Source organism: Camelus bactrianus, chromosome 22, assembly GCF_048773025.1.
Source record: "Camelus bactrianus isolate YW-2024 breed Bactrian camel chromosome 22, ASM4877302v1, whole genome shotgun sequence".
Taxonomy (NCBI): domain Eukaryota; kingdom Metazoa; phylum Chordata; class Mammalia; order Artiodactyla; family Camelidae; genus Camelus; species Camelus bactrianus.
Window position 1 is genome coordinate 21,206,307 of NC_133560.1, and position 21,881 is coordinate 21,228,187.

Genomic DNA, 21,881 nt, shown 5'->3' on the forward strand with positions numbered 1-21,881 from the left:
GGTTTAAGAATCCTGAGAATCCTTAGGTATTTGACCCAGGAAATTCAAATGCTGTTGGGCATAGTAGATAAATGCCCCTCTCCCTCACCCCTGAGGTGGGACCACTCAGAAGTGTGTGCTCTAGGCTGTCCCTGGAGGTCCCCAAGTGTTGCCATTAATTGCTCACTGGCGCCCCCTGCAGGGCGGCTTTCCTCTGCCTCATGGGCCAGCCCCCATCCGAGCTTCCTGGAGTTGCTTCTTGGATCACTGAAGCACTCATCGTGAGGTCTGTTTTCTGGGGACTCCAAACTATGATAGCCCCTTTCCTCATTCTGTCATCTGAGACAATCCTGCAATTGACCCCGCAGGATAGAGGCTGACCATCTGTCGTCCCTGGGCTATTTTGGGGATGTTTTCTGGGGCAGGCTGGGACACTGGGCTGTCACTCCATCCTCACCCCACACTCCCTCCACCAGCTGGCTTCTCTCCAGCACCTGGTTTCCTTGCACATCTTGGCCTGAATGGGGCGGGGAGGCAGGGGCGTGTAGGCAGGGCACAGGTAGTGCGCAGAGCATCAGACCAAGAAGACAACACGGATGTACGTGAAAACCAACCAGGAACATTTAATACAAAAATAAGCAAGTTATCCAGGACCAGACCTGGACAGCAGTTATCCTTCAGAGAGTGAAGCACTGCTGGCCAGCTCCGACATTCGTTTCAGGCTGAAGGCACAGTGAGTCCTCCAGCCTGTTCTAAGGGATGTCCTGCCCAGGCTGGGGGTAGTGCCCCAGTGCAGCTCAGCCCACACCAAGCCCCAAACACATGATCCCACCAGAAGCTTGGACAGAGGAAAGCCATCAAGCAGGCAGAAACCACACCTGAGATGCAGGGCAGGGCGGTCAAGCAACTGGGACCAGAGGTGAGCGTGGGAGACCCTGCCCGAAGCTTCACCCCTCACCCCCTCCAGGGGGGCTGGATCTAGGGGGGCTTACACGAGGACATGTGGTTGCTGGAACTCATGGCTGCCCCTGGGGAGGAAAGAGCCACCTCTGGGGATGTTGTCTGCACACAGCTTGTGTGAAAGGGGCAGGGGATGAGGAAACCAATTCTGACAACCCCACCGGGAGTCTGTGAGGTCAGGCACACAGTAGGTACCCAATAAATGCTTACTGCGTGAAGAAGTGAAAGGACTCATCTAGTTCATCTCTGTGGCCCAGCACACCTGTGGGTGATCACACGCTGATGGAACAGCTGTCATCCTGTTTTGTGTCCCAAGGGCCTGGCACACAGGAGGTGCTCTCTGGATGTGTGTGGGGAGAAACCAATTAAAGAGTGAAAAGCACCTTGTTTATCTTCATCTCTAGCACCAAGCTCAGCTCCCAGCACACAGCAGGCACTCCATAGGTGCACCGAGTCAATAATAACTTTTGTGTCTTGAGTACCAGGCACAGTGGGTACTCAATATGTATTTGGAGAAATGGAAGAAACTTGATCTCAATGTTCCCAGAGCCCAGGATGGTGCCCAGCATACAGCAGGAACTCAATAAATACTCAAATGAATTCAAACAGTGAATGGGGATCGCTAATGCCTGATTCTTGATGGGGGATCAATAATGCGTGATGACTGGATCAATCACTGATGGAGGGAATAATTATGCCTCATTCACTGCCGGAACACATGAAGGGCGTGCAAGGAGATGAATTGTTCCCACCCAATCCACCTGTTCCTGGCATACAGTAGGAGCTCCATTAATGCTGCCTGCGTGCAGGTGACTGCTGAGCAAGAGCCGGCTGGATACCGCGCTGTGAGGGGAGTCCTCTGCGGCCTGCCGGGGATCCACAAGGGCCCCGCTGTCCCCGGCCAGCCTGTGATGGCTGCTTTGGCTTCTGGGCCACCGCCCCTCAGAGCTCTCAGAGCTCGTCCCGGGCAGCGCTGTCCAGCGGGGACTGGAGCACATCTGAGTTCTTGGCCTCGCGGCTCAGGGCCTGCTGCTCCCGCATCTTCTGCGATTTGGCCCGGTCCCAGTCGGTCTTGACATGCTCGTTGTTCCACACGACCGAGGTCTCCGTGTCGCTCACGTATCCATCGTCCCCCGTGTAGTGCGTCGGGTAGATGAGCAGGGGCTCCACGGAGAAGGCACGCAGGTCGCGGGGAGAGAAGTGGGCCTTGTACTCGGACCTGCAGGGGAGGAGGGCGCGGGGGCAGCAGTGGGTCAGGGGAAGGGCCAGATGGAGGGAGAAGTGGGCGGCGGAGGGACAGATGGAGACAGCAGTGGGCGGTGGCGGGACACATGAAGGAAGAAGCGAGCAGAGGAAAAGACACCTCCCCGGGAGCCGCGAGCCTCTCGCCTCCTCCCAGGACATCTACACAGCCAGAGTCCAGCCCGCCTGCCCCCGCGAGCCCCGCTCACACTGGGTGCTTGTCGAACATGACCGGCAGGAACTCGTCTACAGGCAGCATCTTGGAGAGCGGCCCAGCAGCCAGCAGCTTGCGGGCGCCTTGCAGGGAGATCACGTAGGCCAGTGTCCAGTACGAGTAGTCGGCCTCTACCAGGTTCCTCACGTGGGGCACAGCCTTCTCGGGTTGCTCCACCTGCATCCGCTTCCGGCCCACGTAGCTGGGGTGCAGGATGGAGGGTCCGTCACCTTCCTTCCGCTTGCCCGCCCGCCCAAGAATGCTAACCCAGAAAGTCAGGGATGGAGTGAGCCCGTCAGGCCCTGGTCGGGGGGTCGCGCGGGGATCTGGAGCAATGAGGAGGCTGGTGTGACTAGACCAGGGAACAGTAGGACCACAGGGGTCGGGGGCCTGCAAGGAGGAGAGTGGGTTTTTTGAGGGCCCTCAGGAGGATGTGGGCAGGATCCTGCAGCTGGGGAGGGCAGGATGCCTGGACATTCTCTGAGGCTGGGCCACAGGCAGGAGACCAGGGCTGAGAGGGAAGCTGCTGTGGGTTGAGAGCTGGGGGGCAGGCAGGAAGGTGAGGGGATATGGCGAGTGGTCAGGAAGGAAGGGGTGCAGTGACTATTCATATTACTAGCACAGTCCTGAGTCTGAGCTTCATCAAGCCCCAAGGCTTCTGGCCTCACTCCCAAGCCACGAACACACCCACCCCAGACCACGCCCCCAAATTCCTTAGCCACGCCCACAGGCTTCCTGGTCAAATCTCAGCCATACTTTCCACCCCTACAGGCTCCAAGCCTGAAGGAGCCTGCAGCTTTTGCCAGGTCCCTAGACTTCCAAGGCAAGAATAAGTCCTCCTGCCAAGCTCCCTATTAACCTGCAAAGGCCCTCAGACCTAGAGGCTCTAGGCCACACCGCTGAGTTCTGGCCCCACCCAGGCCCCACTCACATGAGGTCCCAGTCCAGATCCTCCCGCTCCACATCCCGCATAAGGTTCATCAGGCGCCTCTTGAAGAAGATCTCGAAGCGCAAATCGTCCTCAAACACGAGTGATTTCTGCAGCCCACGGTCCACAACCTGACAGGAGAGGACCCACTGAGATCTTAGAGAAACCAAGGCCAGGCGTGCCCCTGAAGTCAGTTCTGCTAAAAAGCTCTGGGGCACCAGAAGAAAAGCAAACACTGCCCCCTCCAAGTTCGGATCTATCTCCCGGCCAAAGCCTCCTCCCTGCCGCCTGGCAGCCTCAGCCCAGCTGCTCCTTCCCACCCCAGGGCCTGAGCCTGTGCCGTGCCTTTGACACAGAGCACCCTCCCCCCAGACAGTAGCGGGCAGACTCCCTCTCACCCTTCAGGCCTCAACTCAAATGTCACCCACCCAAGAGGTCCTCCATGACCATCAGCCAAAGCTGCTAGTTAAGGGTAATTCATAACCCTGGGGCCTCTCAAGTAGGTGTCTCTCACTTATTTCATTGTTCATTTCTCTGTGGTTTATCATCAGACTCCCTACTTCCCAGGACTGTGGGCCCCCTGTGGGGGCTGGGTCTGTCTGGGTGGCTGTTGTGTGTCCCCAGCACCAGCACTAGGCGAGGCTCAAATTAAGTGCTTGGCAAATATTCCCTGGATGAATTAACCTGAGCATCTTCACAACTGACCGTGAAGCTGTGACTCCATCATCTGGGGAAATAGCCTCAGATTGGGAAGTGACTTCCTTGTTCACAGAGCTCACCCCTCTCAGAGGCAGGGCTAGACTTGAACCGAAGTACCCCCTGGCTCCAGGGCCACCTGGACACCACAACCTCTGCCCCACACCCTCCATGATGATTCTCAGAAAAGGAGGGCAACCTGGCTGGGCACCTGTCACCTCAAATGCCAAATTCCCCATCTAGCCTCACGCCTGATAGTCCCAGGTTCAAATCCCAGCCTGGCATCCTTGCCCATCACAGTCTCTCCCTCCAAAGGTATCTGATGAGCCTCTGGGGCTAATGAGGTACAACCAGGTGGGGTCTGCATTAGTTAACGTCAACATGGCTGTTATTCCTACTAGTAAGCTTTGAGCATGGAGCCCAGGCTCTAGGTATTTGACAGTGGCCGGGCCTGAAGCAGCCTTGGACCCCACCTCTTTTGAAAGCCAGGTTCATGGCTCCCCAGACTCGGTCTCCACATCTGCACAGGGGAAGGACAGCAGCTGCCCCCTCCAGGCTTCAGGTGATGCATTCACTGAAGTCAGGCCCTGTGTCCTGCTGCATTTCTGGAAGCCTGCCTGGGATGCCGGCGATTCCCTCACACGAGCTGTTAAGTAGGCGGAGGAGGGCCCTGCCCCCTTGCAGGACCCACCTCCTTCCAGATGTTATAGTGGCTGAGGAAGCAGCCCAGCTCGCCCTTGGTGAGGGGCCGCCCGTGATAGGGGTCCCGGTAACCGGGCAGCATCTGGATGCCCAGTGCCTCCACCTGGCTGGTGTTCATGGCTCTGCACGAGGAAGGAGGGGGTCAGTGGAAGATGCTTTCTGCCTGGGATTCCACCATTAGTGCTCCCCTCCCTCTTTCACCACTGGCATCCCCGCAGGGACCCAACATGGCCAGGCCTGCCAGGGCGTGGATTACGCGCATGCGCAGACCTGCCAGCACCCCTGGCAGGGTCAGACTCCCAGTCCCTCCAGCACCCCCACCAGCGTGGTCTACACCCACACACGGAGCCGCCCCTCCCCCACCGGGCCCAGACTCACTTGCCATCCACAGCCTCCACCAGCCGGCACTCGATCTCCTGCTCCTGCAGCGCCCGCAGCATGCGTTCCCGCCGGTCCTGCCGCCGCTTCAGGTTGATCATGAAGACCTGTGGCCCAGAGCCTCGGTTGGACCCTCTGGGCTGGCCCCTGCCCCCATCCTCACCTCCCAGGAAAGCCCGGCCCACCTCATCAAAGCCCATCTTGTCGGGGGTCTTGGTGGGCACCGAGATGAACTGCGAGGGCTCCACCGGTGGGTGCTTCACTGCCGGGCAGAGAGATGCCAAGGGGTCACTGGGGTCACTGGGTGGGAGGCTCCAGCCTCTTCCCAATGTCGCCTCCCCAGCCCCAGCATGGTTTCCTGTCACCCTGTCACTTCTTAGCCTGTGCTGGAGACCCTGTCTGATCCAGCCCCACCCACAATGTCAGTGTTAGTCTCTCTCCTCCACTTCCTACTCACTCTGTCTGTCGGCCCTACTCTGGACTCACCCCATCACCCATTCCTACCTCCGGACCTTTGCACACGCCGGACCTTTGCTGAAACACCCTTCCTTCTGCCGTCCTCCTCCTGCCTGAGTTCTTAGCTAAGTTGCCTTCTTGGGGTGGGGAGGGCAGAGAAGTCTCCTGACCTCCCCAGGCTGAGTCAGTTAGCTCCTCTGGGCCCCCACAGCGCCTGGGCTTCCATCAAAGCCTCACCCTGCTCTCCTAACTCTCCGGCTCCCTGACCATCTCCCATGAGCTTGAATGGATACCGGGTCTGTCCACTCACACTGGCTCCGCAGCACCAGACACAGAGCTGGGTACACGCTCACAGAATGAGCAAAGAAGTGACTTTCCTCGTTTGTAAAATAGGCTAATAAACACCGTTTATTTCATGAAAAGATGAAATCACACATTGTTATGGGTTAAACTGTGTCCTCCCCGAAAAGCTATGTTGGCGTCCTGACTCCCAGTGCCTGAGAATGTGCCTTTATTTAGAAATAGGACCTTCACAGAGGTGATCAAATTCAAATGAGGTCAGTGTAGGGTGGGCCCTAATCAATATGACCGGGGCCCTTATAAAAATGGGTCATTTGGATACAGAGACACACAAAGAAGGAAGACAGTGTGAAGACACACAGGGAGAAGACGGCCACGTGCCTGGAGGGACATGTCTACCAGCCAAGGTACGCCAGGAATTTCAGGGTGGTCGTGACTGCTCCTCTTTTAGATGCTGTGCACAGTGCTCAGACCACATCCCCGGGCCCTGTCTGGGCACTTCTCTGATGGCTTCCCACAGAAGGATCAGATCCACAGGGGGCTATGACCTGGTGAGGCTCCAGGCTGTCTGCCAGGCTGGCCCAGAAAAGCCCAGCATGATGGTGAGTGTGGCATCCGTCTCCCCAAGAACAAAGGCCCCGTGTGAGCTAGCAGAACAGACACAGGCCCCTCTGTCTGGGAGAGGCCTGGGTGAGGCCCAGAGCCAACCTGGCCCCTCCCACCTCGCCACCTGGGCCTTCCCCAGGGACGCTGTCACTGGGGCTTTCCTCCTATCCAGGGCCCTTCACAGCTCCTGACCACCCCCTTCCCTCCTCAGGGGAGCCTGGGACCCAAGAGCAAGGCTTTGAGAGCTGAGGCCCCAGGTTCAAATCCCAGATGCCCTTTCCCTCTCTCTCTCAGTCTCTGCCTGCCCCCTTGGGGTGTGGAGGGTGAAAGGACCTGCTTGTGCAGGCTGGGGGTCTTGTCACCCTTTCTTACCAGTTCTGGGAAAATGGAGCATATTAGGGTCCAGAAGGAGCAACACAGTGCAGCCTCTCCAGAGAGCCATGGCACAACGATTCTAAAAATGTAACTCCCCTAGACCCACCGTCAGGTGAAGAATTGAACTTGACCCAAGAGAGGTCTGGCCTAACCGGCACATGAAAAGATGTTTAATATTGCTAATTATCAGAAAAATGAAAATCAAAATTACACTGAGGTATCACCTCACACCAGTCAGAATGGCCATCATTAAAACATCCACAAATGATAAATGCCAGAGAAGGTGGAGTAAAGGGAACCCTCCTAGACTGTTGGTGGGAATGTAATTTGGTGCAGCCACTGTGGAAAACAGTATGGAGATTCCTTAAAAAACTAAAAATAGAGTTACCCTATGATCCAGCAATCCCACTCCTGGGCATATATCCAGAGAAAATTCTAATTCAAAAAGATACATGCACCCCAATGTTCACAGCAGCACCATTTACAATAGCCAAGACATGGAAGCAACCTAAATGTCCACCGACAGATGACTGGGTAAAGATGATTGACATATTTATACAATGGAATACTACTCAGCTATAAAAAATAATGAAATAATTTGTAGCAACATGAGTGGATCTAGAAATTAGCATACTAAGTGAAGTAAGTCAGATAGAGAAAGACAAGTATCATATATCACTTATATATGTAATCTTAAAAAATGACACAAATGAACTTATTTACAAAACAGAAACAGACTCACAGACGTAGAAAACAAACTTACGGTTACCAAAGGGGAAAGATGGGGGAGGAATAAATTAAGAGTCTGGGATTAACAGATATATATTACTATATATAAATAGATAAACAACAAGGTCCTAATGTATAGCACAGGGAACTATATTCAATATCTTGTAACAACCCATAATGAAAAAAGAATATATATACATATACATATATACATAGAGATAGATATATATAAAAAAAACTGAATCACTATGCTGTACATCAGAAAGTAATACAACATTGTACATCAACTAAACTTCAACTGAAAAAAAGAGAGAGGGGTCTGGCTTTTGCTTCTAGCTCCAGGGACGTTGAAGCCCTTGGAATGTCCTACCTGGAAAGTGTCTTTGTTTATCTCAGGCCTTGGGCCACACTGGGTATCTATGCCAGCAGTATGATTTAGAGTGGGGGTCTTGGGCTACTTGGTATCAGCTGCAAAGGCTGGAGATGGAGGTCAGCCACGCGGCAGTCTGCTGTGTCTGCATGTGTGAGTCCCAGTGAAAACCCTGGACGTAGAGGCTCAGGGAGCATCCCTGGTTGGCAGTACACCATGTGTGTTGTCACACACTCGTGCTGGGAGAAGCAAGCACTTGTCCACGTGACTCCACCGGGAAGGGACAACTGGAAGCTCTTTGCTTGAAACTCTCCTGGATGCTGCCCCAGGCACCTTTACCCTTTGATTTTAATTTGAATCCTTTTGCTATGATAAACTGTAACTGTGAATATAACAGCTTCCAGTGAGTTCTGAGTCCTTCTAGTAAATCATCAAACCTGAGCATGGTCTTAGAGACCCATGATTTTGCAACTGGTCTTAAGAAGTACGGGAAATCTTGTGGATATTTCCTAACTTTGCACCCACTGACGCAGGTCTAGAACTCTCTCACAAGAGTGCATGGGAAACTCAAGGCAATGCTGAGAAAAACAGGAAGTGCCCTCCATGCCCCACAGGAGAAGACCGGTAAAGTGACATATGACACAGCCAAGAGTGAATAAATCTATGGCTGAACATCTACGCAGAATATCATGCAGCAAGACAAGGGGACAAGCCACAGTCACACACAGCAGCACAGCGCAGACGGGGATGCTGAGCGGAAGACCCTGCACTAGAGCAGCACGCTGTGCGATGCCAGGGACGTGAAGCGCAAGACGGGAACGACCCGTCAGCTGGTGGAATCAGGGCAGTGGGGGGCCCCGGGGAGGGCCAGGGTCTGGCCTGTGTCTGGAGACAAGGATTTACAAACAATCAAGACAAACAACAAGGCCCTACTGTACAGCGTAGGGAACTATATTCACTATCTTGTAATGACCTATAATGAAAAAGTATGTGTGTGTGTGTGTGTGTGTGTGTGTGTGTGTGTGTGTATATATATATATATATATATATATATATATATATATATATATATATATATATATGTAATTGAGTCACTATGCTGTACACCTGAAACTAATTGTAAATCCACAATACTCCAATTTCAAAAAATAATACACAAAAAATACAAACAATCAGCAGGTTGCACACACATGACCTGTCACTACTGTGAGTGCTGAAACTCAAAGAAGAAGATAAATCCTCAGCTGGGTTTACAGGGCTGACTGGGAAAGACACCCCACAGGTCGTGAGCAGGTAGGGAAGGGAGCAAGTTGCTGGATTCCCCATACGCAGAGGGCATCGCTCTGAGTTTTTCGGTAAGTTTGAGATTTCATCATATGAAAGGGTTTTGAACGCATGAAAAATCACATGCACTGCTGGGGACCAGGAACCGACATGCAGGTGGAGAGGAAAGGCGGTTTGCTCTTGGAGTGTAAAGGAAGGATCTACACAGATATCTGGAACCTCCAGACCCTCCTTCTGTCTGTGTTATGGGCTTTGCTCTGGCCCTTGAGAAACGGGAAAATATTCATGCCTGTGTGTTTGAGTTTATAACAGCAGCATGGCTTCCTGACCAGAAATAACAACTGAAATACACGTGAAAATTTAAATGAGGAGAAAACCACAACAACCATGGAGAGGCCTCTCAGGGTCCAGTCGCCCGTGGGAGTTGGCAACAAGCAGAAACCCACCTCTTGTGACTATGGCCTGGTGGGGTTGCTGGGCTGGGCCCGGGCATCTACATGCAACAGACACGTGGGTGTCATGGGGGGGTCTTCACCCTGGTGGCCTTGCAGTTTCCAAATGTCACCTCAAAAGGCCCCCAAAGCCCCCTCAAAACCAAGAGGGAAGGGTGTCATTTTATCTTCAGCCACAAGGGGGAGCCATAGGCAGAGCCCTCTAGAAACAGAGAAGAGTGGGAAACTGAGCCCCAGGGCAGAAGCCTGGGTCTCCAAGCTTCTCTTGTTTGTGCAGTGGGAGGGATGGCCGTGCTGCTTCACAGGCCTTCACAGGGATGTGGGTGGTCAGCCCAGGGCCAGGCCCCCAAAGAAGAGGACGCTGTACCACCATCCGGTTGCTCCGGAGACCCTCACCCAGGGCAGGAGAAGCCCCCTCTTCAGACAACCTCAATGGCAGCTGAGCCCTGTGCACTCAGTCCATCTCAGGGACCATCACAGGGACAGCTGCTAGTTTAATAGTTTATGGATTTATTTGTATATGTATTAGGAAGACATGAGCTTGCAACTTTAGTAAAAAAAAAATATGTAGTTTCCTTTTTAAAATAAATGGAGGGGGGCAGGGTATAGCTCAGCGGTAGAGCACATGCTTAGCATGCACAGGGTCCTGGGTTCAATCCCCAGTACCTCCATTTAAATAAAATAAAACAGAATAAAACGAATAGAATAGAACAGAACAGAATAGCATAAAAGTATTCAAGTGAAAAAAGTGTCCTTTTAAGCTGAATATTAAACAAACAATTGTGGGGCTGGGGTTTGGCACGGCATGGATAAGGAAAAGGGCCGAAGTGGCTGTGTCCCAGAGGCTGCCATGCACATGAAGTGGCATCAGTGACACTTGAGGTCCTCCCTGCTCCCACACCCACTCTGGCTGTGACTGGCTCTGGGGAAAAGGCCCGCTCCTCAGCCCAGTGTCTGAGGCCCCTGCCCTGGCTCTGCCTACCAGCCCTGCCCACTCAGCAGCCCCACTTCTGCCATGCTGACCTCGCCTGTCTCCTGAGTTCACAGCCCCTCCAGCCTCCTGGGTTTTGCACGTGCTGCTCCCTCTGGCTGCAATCATTCTTCTGGTGAACTTCTATTCAGCCTACATCTTAACACCACATCTGCTGGAAAGCCCACCCTGACTTCCCCAAGCATACTGTGCACAGTTGCTTGCAAGCCAGAACTCTGTCAGAGCAGGGACAACTGTCCACCTGTTCAGGCCAGGTTTCCAGTTCCCGGCAAAGAGACTGGCACCCAGCAGGCACTCAGTCACGGTTCATTGATAGATGCAAGACAGCAGGAAAAGGGAGGCGACCCAGCCCTCCCAGGGTGGAACAGGCAGTCTCACCCATGACTTCCAGCTGCACGTGCATGAAGCTCTCGGCCTCGTCCTGGAGGGTGCTGTGTGCCCGCAGCGGCACCGGCAGGAAGCCGTACACCTCTTTGTTGCAGACGTACATCTGGACCTCTGGGGCCAAGGAAACAACAATTGAAATTACAAACAGAGCAATAAGGAAGCAGAGGCAACCTCCAAACAGCAGCATGAGTCTCACATCCCAGTGTGGGGCCGGAGCATAAATGGGTCCAGCTGTTCCCAGCAACCGGCAGAGATCCCTCAGTGTTTCACCTGGGAACTGGAGCCAGAACAGGGGTTCACAGTGCCAGGCAGGATGATAAAAAAAACTCCATAACTGTTAACAAATGTCTGGCACTGGTACTGACTCAGTCCCTGCAGGATTCCATGAAAAAGCAAATCTCAAAACAGCAGGTGAATGGCAAAGATGCATGTTTATCATTTACACATTACTGTATATAATAGAGACAAACAACAAGAACCTATTGTGTAGCACAGGGAACTATATTAAATATCCTATAATAACCTACAATGGAAAAGAATCTGAAAAAGAATATACATACATATATATATATGAATCACTTTGCTGTACATCTGAAACTAACACAACATTGTAAATCAACTATACTTCAATTAGAAGAAATTAATTTTTTTAAAGATACACATTTATGCACAAAAAGGAGATGCAGCTGGACAAAAAGTTAGTAACGTTACCTCTGTCTGTGTGTGCCCTTTTCCAAATGGCTTCAATTTTTATGAGTGTGGATCTTTTTTCCAAGTGAAAAACTCAATGAAAATAATTTTCATGAAAGGGCCAGCTGGTAAATATTTAGGCTTGTGGGCCAAACAGTTCTGTCTCAATGACTCAGTTCTGCCTTGGGAATGTGAACACAGCCATAAATGATACTTAAATTAGTAGGCATAGCTGAGTACCAATAAAACTTCATCTACGGGCACTGAAATTTGAATTTCATGTAATTTTCAGGTATCACAAGATACTGTTCTTCTTTTCATTTTTTTCTAACCATTTAAAACTGGGAAAACCATTCTGTGATATTGTAGCTTATTTCTCATATATATTTGGTCTTTATCCACAGTTCTTGGCTCACAGCTCCCAAAATCCTTGGAATTTCCTAAGTGATGAGAGCTGAACGGTGCTTCTTATGTTAGTAAGGTGACTTTTGGAACACACTAAAGATGGGGGTTGGTTGTCAGGAGAATCAACCAGGAGATTAGAGGGTTGAAACTTTCAGTCCCACACCCCTGACCTCTGGGGAGGGGAGAGGGCTGGAGGCTGATCAATCACCAATGGCCAATGAGTTGATCAACTGTGCCTATGTCACAAAGCCTCCATAAATACCCAAAAGGATGGGATTTGGAGAATTTCTGGGTTGGTAACCACGTGGAAGTGCTGGGAGCTTAACAACATGCCCACGGAGGGCACAGAAGCTCCGTACCCCTTCCCACACATCTTGCCCTGTGCATCTCTTCCTTCGAGTTGTTCCTGAGTTATATCCTTTTATAATAAACAGTCATCTAGTGAGTAAATGGGTTTCCTGAGTTCTGTGAGCTGCTCTAGCAATTTAGTAGAACCCAAGGAAGGAGTCACGGAAACTTCTGACTTACAGCCATTTGCTCAGAATCACAGATGAGAACCTGGACCTGTGACCGGCATCGGCATCTGAAGTTGGGAGGAGGGGGCAGTTTTGTAGGACTGAGCCTTTAATTTGTGGAATCTGATGCTATCTCCTAGTAGATAAGAGTCAGAATGGAGTTAGAATTGAGGCGAATTCTCAGATACCCTGCTGGTGTCTGAGAATTGCTTGCTGGTATGGGGAACACCCTCCCCCACCCCCAACCTGCCAAGAACACAGAGACAGGAACTGGGTCCAGGAACCCAAAAGACATTCTTAGCTCATGGCCGTATGAAAACAGATGGTGAGCCAGATTTGGCCCATAGGCCATAGTTTGTTGACCTGTGGTTTAAAATAAATGACAGTTCAATATATGGCTATTATTTTCTTTCTCTTTAAAGTTTTTTCCCTCTAATTATACAATTAGGAAACAATTATGCTCAACTACAGATAATTGGGAGACTACAGGAAAATATCAAGATGGAAGTAATCTTCAATAAGTAGATCTTAAAGACCTGGGGAGTGAAGCCACCCAGCAAAGCCACGGCTGGAGAGACAATGGGTCCTGGGGACATCATTTGAACACCTGGATACAGCTACACCTGAAGTCATCCCTGCAGCCTGCAGTTCTGGTACTATGAAGTTTCTGTGGGCCCAGCACTGGTCCCAAACAACCAGACAGACATCCCGTGATGGCAAATCCCGTGGGCTCACCTGCCTGTTTGCAGGAGAAGGCAAAAACAATGATGTCATCGAAGGACCAGGTGTAGTCGGGATGGGGAGGGTAGAATGCCAAGTTCCTGGATGCCGCCTTCCGCAGGTCAATCAGGAAGGTTGAGTGCACCATGGGAACTGCAAAGCAGCCCCGGCGGTCCCGCTTGCGGATGGGGATGTAGGCGGGTGTGCGCTTGTAGTAGCCCTGTGAGGAGAGGGGCGGAGTTCTGCATGGGGGTTCCCAAAAGTGAAGCTGGAGGCCCGGGTCAATGGGAGGCATGGAACACCTGGAGAGTAAGGCCTGAGTGCCAGCTTCTGGGTGCAGTGGGCATTCCCTGAGCACGGGGCCCTGGGCAAGGCCAGTCTCCAACCCTAGAGCCTCAGTCGCTGTGCAATGGCAGAGAAACACAGGGAAAGTAACTCGCGGACCCAGCTCAACACTTCTGATCAGAAAGGCAGCATTTGAGAAAAGAAATTAAAAAGCTGAAAAAGGGACTGGACATTTGAGATTTTTTGATTTTAAAAATTAAACATCAGAAGCGTGACTTCCAATAAGTGGGGGGGGGGGGTCTTTTAGAAGACAGGTTTTAAAAGCTTCTGGAACAATCTAGAGTTGTCCTCTCTCTTTCTCATAGCCTTTACAAATTGGAATTTTTAGCATATAAGATGACAAAACTAAAAATATAGAAACCACTGAATTATTCACTTTAAAATGGTGAATTTTATATTTTGTGAATTACACATCAATTCAAAACAAAAAGATAAGAAGAGACAGATTGGGTCAGCGTCCAGGCTCTAGCCACCCAGCCCCCTTCCCCTGGCACAGCCCCGCTCCAGCACTCACCCGTCACTCCCCTTGGCTTTGCCTGCAACCCCACCCTCAACCCTGGGGTGGGATAATCAGAGCCTGGCATTTTCCTGGCTTCAGTAATTGGTTCAGGAGTAGGAGGAGACTGGACAAGGCTCAATCAGAGTGGACTTTGGCTGAATGCTACTGGGATCATTCCCCAGGAGTCTGAAAGTGAAGCCTTCCAAGGCATAGAAGAGGAATGTTGTTTGCACATCTGCCTGAAGCCATGTCTGAAGCCCCGTCCTGGTACCACCACCCCTAGCTATGTTTGCTTAGGGAAGTCCCTTCCTCTCTGTGTTTCTGCCTCAGTAACAGGGGTGAAGATGGGAGGGATTAGGAAGGAAGAGCACACAATGGAGATCCCATCTCTAGGGGCTCTTTAAGGATTAGCACAATGGTGTTTATTTAATGTTCACAAGGAGGCAGTGAGATGAGAAGTTAGACTCCAGCCCCAGCCCTGACCTGCTCGGCTCAGCCCCCACCACCCTCAGGCCCCTGCCCTACCCTGGCAGCCCCCTGACCTGGGAAGTCATCCCACACCAGAAGTTGGAGTACGCAGCCCGGGAATCCAGCATGGGGGCCACCACCGTCTTGTTTTCAGCGATGAGCAGGGTCAGCATGTCAGGGTTGAGGATCAGGTTGTCCGCGTCTACAAACTGCAAAACACCCAACACATGGTCAGCATGGGCCACCACCGGAGTAAACCGGGCTAGGCCACAGCTTGGAACAGCTGGGGCAGAGGCAAGAGTCCTGGGGCTCTGGGGAACCTGGAATAGCACATGCGACCCAGGATGCCACCTGGCTCCTCAACGGACAGCTCTGCCCTTAGTAACCGGTGGGGTTACATTCACACAATGAAATACACTGCATGGCAAGAGAAGGGACGGACCACACAGCAATACACGTGGGTTCCTCAATCCCACAGACAGAGCGCTGGTGAGGCACCAGAAATGACACCAGACGCACCATGTGTGGCTCCATTTGTGGGAACTTTTAAGACGGGCAGTGCTGGTTGAGTGAGGAGGATGGCTGGGGCGGAATCTACCTCTGCGGGGAGGGACCAGGAGGAACACACCTTTTCCTATGTGAGTTAACTGCCAATAAAAATTCATAAAGATGGGCTCTTTAATAAGGCTTTTTTCCCCTCTCTCTCTTTAATACCTTGAATGTTAGGGTTAAAAAAAAAATAACTTGTTTGCTGCAGCCTGGAAAGAAATTCCCCAACCCATGAACCAGGTCATCATGGTAGGAGATGCCTGCTGGTCCCTTCAAACTGTGTGTCACCAACACCTTCTAGAAAGGCCACCCCAGGATATTCACAGCTGGGCTATTCATCATACAAATGAGGAATGACCCTGGAATCTAGCAGTGGAGAATTAGCCAGAGAAATTCTCGCCCTGTCCTGCTGCAGGATGAGCCGCAACAACTGAAAATAGTGCCACAGCAAACCACTAAGTAAGGATGTTCCTGTCTACTGGGATGTGAAAACACATGGGGCAAGATATATCACAGAACTATCAGGAGGCGGGTTCTTTTTTTTTTTAATGCGTCTGGCCCATAGATAGGCTTTCTGCTACCCATGCAGGGTTTTGAGAAACGTTTGAATCACTTGCCATAAACAATAGCAAAAGCTAGAATTCCAGCCTTCTCCAGGGGAATGGCTTTCTCATCCTGCAAGCCCCAGCTGGAGGCGGGAGGTGGCTGCCCCTTGGGACAAGCCCTGCAGTCATGTTATGATCCCCGCCCCGTCCCTGTGGACATTTCAATTTGTGACCTAGGAATATACATGCAGTGAAAACAGCCAGAACAGGCTGGCAGTTCCTCAGAAAGTGAAACACTGAATTACAGCAATTCCACCCCAGGTACCGACCATGAGAACTGGAATCAGAGACTCGACCATCATGTTTAAAGCAGCATTATCCACAGAAGCCAAGTGGTGGAAACAACCTAAGTGGCCACCAACAGATGAATGGAAAAACAAAATGTAGGTCCAACCACACAATGGAGTACTATTCAGCCATAAAGAGGAGTGACGCCCTGACACACGCTATTACACAGATGAACTCTGAAAACATCAGGCTGAGTGAAAGAAGTCAGACCACACAGTGTACGATCCTGTTTAGGTAAAAGGTCCAGAATAGGCAAATCCACAGGGAAAGAAAGCAGATTGGTGGTTGTCAGGGGTTGGGGAGGGGAACAGGGAGTCACTGCTCATGGGCACTGGGTGTCCTTTCAGGCTGATGGAAATTAGTTTTGGAACCAGATAGAAGTGGTTGTAAAACACAATGAACATACTAAGTGTCGCTGAACTGTACACTTTGAAACGGCTAATTTTATGTTATGTGAGTTGTACCTCAATTAAAAAGCACAGCCAAAGCCTGAGTCTCTCTGAGAGGTAAGATTACAAGGTTTGGGTCGTTTTCTCTTTTTTTTCCCTTTTCTAAGCTTCTTATTGTTTCTCATCTATTTTCTTACAAGTAACACCCACCGCGTTCATAAAAAGAGAAAAAAAGAGGTCTTCTTAATCATAATTTTAAAACACCAGACAATTTCACATTCCAATATGGATTTCCAAAGTCCCCGGTTACAAAAATAGATCAGTGTGTCAAAAGCTGCTTTGAGTTGTGAACCAAACCCTAGAGTTCCACCCAGGTTTGCTGAGGGAAGAAAGTGAAAACCAGCCAATCTCCAACCATGAAAGCAAAACCCAAGGAGGCAGACAAGGTGGCCCTGGGCCGGATGGTTCTGGGAGGTTCTAGACCCACCTCTGTGCTTCACCGGTTCTGAGCCCTCACCCAATAGGCTGTCAGTTTCCTCTCTAAGTCTCCACTTTACCATCTAGAAAACGCTCTGAGAAGGCACCAACAGGATTCCCAGGAGGAGCCTGTTCCATCCTTCCTCCTCCCAGGAAATGGCTCTGTCCTCCCCACAGGGCTCAGGCCAGGGTATGAGGTCCTTCTGGTACCCACACATCCAGCAGGGCCTGTCCTCTTGGCCTCAGAATGCATCTGGAACCCACAGCTCCATCCAGACTCCCACCCTGGCCTCCTGCTGCCCCTGACAGGCCCTGCGCCCCACAGCAGCAACAGGAGCTTCTGAAAATCCAGAATCAGAACTGAGTCCTTCCAGGCTCACACACCCTCCATGGCTCCCCATTACCCTCGGAGTAAAAGCCACATCCCTCCCTCAGCCTGCAGAGTCTGGTCCCCACCCACCACTTCAGCATCTCCCCCTCCATTGCTCCACTCTGGCTATGCTGGCCTCCTCGCTAGTCCTTGAATGCCCCAAGCTGGCTCCCTGATCTTTTCCCTCTGCCTCTGACACTGGTCCCCAGCCCCTAGTAAGGCTAGCTCCTTCGCTCCTTCTGATCTCTGTTAGGGCCTCCTCCTAAGGGCAGCTCCGACCCTGGCTCACTCGTTCCCTTCCCCTGGTGATGCCATCTGTTGTGGGCCGAATGGTAGTCCTGCCCACAAAAGACATGTTGAAATCCTAACCCCTGGTGCCTGTGACTGACCTTATTTAGAAATAGGGTCTTTACTGATGTAATTAAGATGTAAATTAACCCGGGGTCACACTAGATTAGGGCAGGCCCTATATCCAACAACTGATGATCTTATAAAGAGAAGCGACAATGACAACTGGACCACAAAGGCAGAGGTGGCAGGCTTTCGACCTCCATGGTGAGCCAGGCCCACCTGAAGCCACGCCCAGCTGTCAATGCCCTCCCCACGCCCAGGTCAAGGGGACTTGTTGATGGAGCCCACAGAAGACTCATGACCTGTGGGCACGTATCCCAAAATTATTGTTTCCAAACCTCAACCGGCCCCTTCTCCCCAGGGGCCCAGGAGGAGGAAGTGAAAGTCAGGGCTCAGCATCTCAGTGTCGCTAACATCCCCATGCCCCTGCCTCAATCCTCCTGCTTCTCAGGGTGACCCGCGCTGAGATCTTGCATCACTGGTGGTGGTGATCAAAGTGGAAGTGACCCAAGTGTCCAACCACAGGGGTTGGCTTGGGACACAAAAGCCCGTTTCCTCTTGATGATTAAGAGCCCAGGTGACCCGGGATCAAATCCCAGCTCCTCTACTAACCAGTTGTGTCACCTCTGACAACTCACTCCCTCTCTCAGAGCTTTAGTTTTCCCCACTGGAAAATGGGGTTAAGGCTGGTCTCCATATCCCACTGCTCCGCCTTCCCTTGGACACCCCAGACGTTCTGCTGGGATCCATGGGCTGGCTGGCTGAGAAACTCACCAGAATGTAATCGGCCCACATGTCCCTGGCTGATTTCAGGGCTGCCTGGCGCAACTTCATGACGTGCTCATAGCGTGAGTCAGACCAGTGTTTGGGGCCCTCCTCGTCTGGGTAGGACCTGTGGAGAGGCAGCTATGATGTGGGAAGCCCAGGGCACTGTGGGAGCCCAGAGAGGGCCCAAGCTGGCTGCATGTGAGTTAGTCAGAGAGGGCTTCCTGGAGGAGGGGAGGTATAAGCTGGATCTGAAGGCTGGGAAGCAAGGAGAAAACAGGAGGAGGGAGGTCTGTTCCCAGTAGGGGGCAAGGCATGTGCAAAAGCCCAGAGAGGAAGAAAGTTTGGAGAAGGGGGAAGGGGCCTCTACTGCCTTGCAAGGACATCCCCAAGGGCGAGGGGGAGCCACTGGGAAAGAAGATACAGAGCAGAAGAAAACTTAAAGCTTGTCCTCCCAGACTCCTAACCTGATCTGGGCAGTGGGTGGGAACAGAAATAAATTCTGAAAGAGTGAAAGGAAACAAGAGTCCACATTGCCTGGGGCTCATGGGGTAGCTAAGCAGCAGAGCTGGTGCTGGGGCTGAGTGAGACAGGGAACAAAGCAGTGGGCGTCCACCAGAAAGACCAGGGAGTGAAGGAATTCCCAGTGGAGCCAACGGTGGGGGCAAAGGTCCGGAGTGAGGATTACGGCCCATTGGTGAAGATGAGGTGGGGTCAGAGTCGTCAGAGCCCGGGCTTAAGGCTGCAGAGTGGGGCTGGAACATCAGGGGCTGGGGGATGGGGTCTGTCCCAGGATGATGGGGAGACATGGAGAGTGCGTGAGCAGGGGTATAGTCGAGCCCAACTGGGGGCGGGGGTCAGGGCAAGGCCTGATGCTCACCTGGGTTCCTCGGCTGGCCGCCACTCTACAGAGTGGTACAAACTCTTCACGGCCACCAGCCATTCCCGAAGCACTGCTGATGTTTTGTCTGAGTTGTGGTCCGTGGCCACCCTGCAAATGGAGCGGGACTGTCAGTGAAGTTAGGGAGACGGAGGCAAGACAGGCGGCAGGGAGACCACAAGGGATCCCATGTCTCAGCTGCATAGCCCGGGATAAGACAGATGCTTCCCTGCTCCATGCCCCAGTTTTCCCATCTGTAACACAGGGTGAGGACACAGCCCACTTCACTGGGCTATAGAGGGGATTAAGTGAGCTAATTTTGTAAAAACACATTTAGATGATATGGTACTAGGGAGCATCTAGGATCTTATAACAATGTTTGGTACTAAATATGTGTGATTTAATAAAAATATATGTCATACAGCCCTGCCCTGCCTTCCATGATTCTCTCCTATGAGCTAAACCACCTCAGAGTGGGCTGTGGTCATTCATTCATTCAACAAACATTTCTTAAGCACCACCTGTGTGCTTGGATTATCCAGGATTGAGGAAAGGGGAATATTTAGGAATCTAGTTTGACTACGCAGCCGAGAGCTATTCTCCCAAATGAATTGTTGAGTCAACAACCAGGATAGTAGTCATAACAATAATTAACAACAATAATGATAATAATAACTACAGCTCTGGTCACTGATGCCAGGCACAAGGGCTTCACACTCATTAACTGGTTCATCTTAAGAGACAAATCCAACCAGAATTATATTAATAACCCCATTTTCCAGTTGCGGAAAGTGAAGCAGGAGGCAAGAAGTCACCAGTCAGATTTGTTCATGGCCCTGCCCCATTCGGCTTCCAGGAAGGATCTACTTTCCCTTCTCTGTCACCCGTCCTGTACAGTCCCGACCCCAACTCCAGTCAGAAGGCAGGGGTTCTGATTCAGGCGGTGGTCGGGGATCCATACAGCAGCAGGAGCGGAAAGACTTTCAGTTAGTGTAAGTGTGATGTGGGCCACGGCAACGCTCCAGGGCGGGGTGGAAGGGGGAGGCCCTCAGGCTTCCCTTTTTTGAAGCTGTGTGTGCTCCCTAGTGGGTTGGGGGTTAGTTCCAGACAGAGCGGCACGCATGGTCGCCGATATGCTAATGGCGGGCCAGAAAGCAGGGCAGCGGCCCCACCCACCCTAAAGGGGACAGCGGGCAAAAGCGCGGTTCCGGTCGGTCCTAATGGGGCTGCGGGAAAGCAAGAAGGAAGACGCCCGCGGGTCTGGCCCGCCCGATGGGGACAACAGGCAGCGGGCACGCGTGGGTCTGGCCGGCCCTGCCTGGTGGCAACACAGCAGGCAGGGCGCGGCACGGACCCGCCGGGATGGGGGCAGCAGGCCGGATGCGGAGCCGGTGGGCGCCGCGCTCACCAGAGTGCCGTGCGCTCCCGCGGGTGCCGCAGCCGCTCCAGCGCGCCCAGCGTGGCGGGCAGCGCGTGGGCCGCGTTGCGCGCCAGCAGTGCGATGAGCACGCGCGGCGCCTGCAGCGGCGACTCGGGGCTCCAGCGCTCTTCGGGGAAGTAGGCGACAGCGCCCGGCGGGCCCCACGGAGCCGACAGCGCCCACAGCAGCAGCGGCAGCAGCGCCGGGAGCAGCCTCCAGTGCCACCAGCACGCGCGTGGGGCCTCCGCCATCGCGCCACGCGTCGCCTTTAAGCCGCTTTTCTGCCGGCAGACGCGGACAGCGCCTTAAAGGGGCCGTCGGGGGTGCCCCGCCCCTGCTGCGCGCCTTAAAGGGGAGGAGAGCTCCCGGCGTGAGTCAGCTGTCTGGGCCCGCCTCCCAATGGTCTTAAAGACACAAAGTGCATCCAGCCCTCAGCAGCCACCCGCCCAGTGCAATGTCAGTCTGCTGGCCAGCCCGTTACGCCCGGTCCCGACTCCCTCCATCCAGACGCGGAGCGTTGGTCTGTGCTGTGAAAGTGTCAGAGCTCAGAATCTGCCCTGCCTCTTGGCGAGTGCTCCCGGGACCCTCAACTCCTCAACTGATTTTCCGTCCAACTTACATTTGCATTAAGACCTTGGCTGTGTCACCAGGCGCACCTGAATAGTTACTATCTGGTTTGGGACTCGAAAGATCTGAGCCTCAGTTTCCTCTGCTGCAGCATGAGTTTTCGTTTTCAACCTGATAGTTCTCAGTCTCCCTGGGATGTTCTCAGGGGTTGTTGGGTACTAAGCGCACGGGCCCTTGTGTCCCCAGACCTGGCTTCAAATCCAGCCCCCGCGTGGGCTTGCTGTGTGGGCCTCAGTTTGTCTATCTGTAAAATAACGACCCCGCAAAGTTGATGTGAAGATGGAACGTGCTGAGCACTTGCTCCAGAGGCAAGTGGGCGTTCCCATAGAAATGCTACAAGAAGATTGTTACCCAATAATCTATTTTCTAATTGATCATTTTCGTGGCATTCTTAAAAATGAAGTTTTAAGAATGATGCTCAAATCTATATTCACGTGAGTGGTGGGGGAGAGGCTCAATATTGTTAAGT

General features: G+C 52.3%; 1 protein-coding gene across 1 annotated transcript; it reads right to left on the reverse strand.

Annotated features, from left to right (window-relative positions):
* Positions 1 to 578: 578 nt before the first annotated feature.
* COLGALT1 (collagen beta(1-O)galactosyltransferase 1) lies at positions 579 to 21,176 on the reverse strand. Its single transcript, XM_074350460.1, has 12 exons — positions 20,774 to 21,176; positions 19,366 to 19,476; positions 18,495 to 18,612; positions 14,766 to 14,900; positions 13,395 to 13,599; positions 11,041 to 11,160; positions 5,285 to 5,361; positions 5,100 to 5,206; positions 4,711 to 4,843; positions 3,327 to 3,454; positions 2,391 to 2,597; positions 579 to 2,158 (listed from the first exon to the last, which is right to left on the reverse strand). Exons 1-12 carry the CDS (start codon positions 21,034 to 21,036, stop codon positions 1,891 to 1,893), a joined length of 1,872 nt encoding a protein of 623 aa, XP_074206561.1. The 5' UTR covers positions 21,037 to 21,176; the 3' UTR covers positions 579 to 1,890.
* Between the last annotated feature and the right edge of the window lie 705 nt (positions 21,177 to 21,881).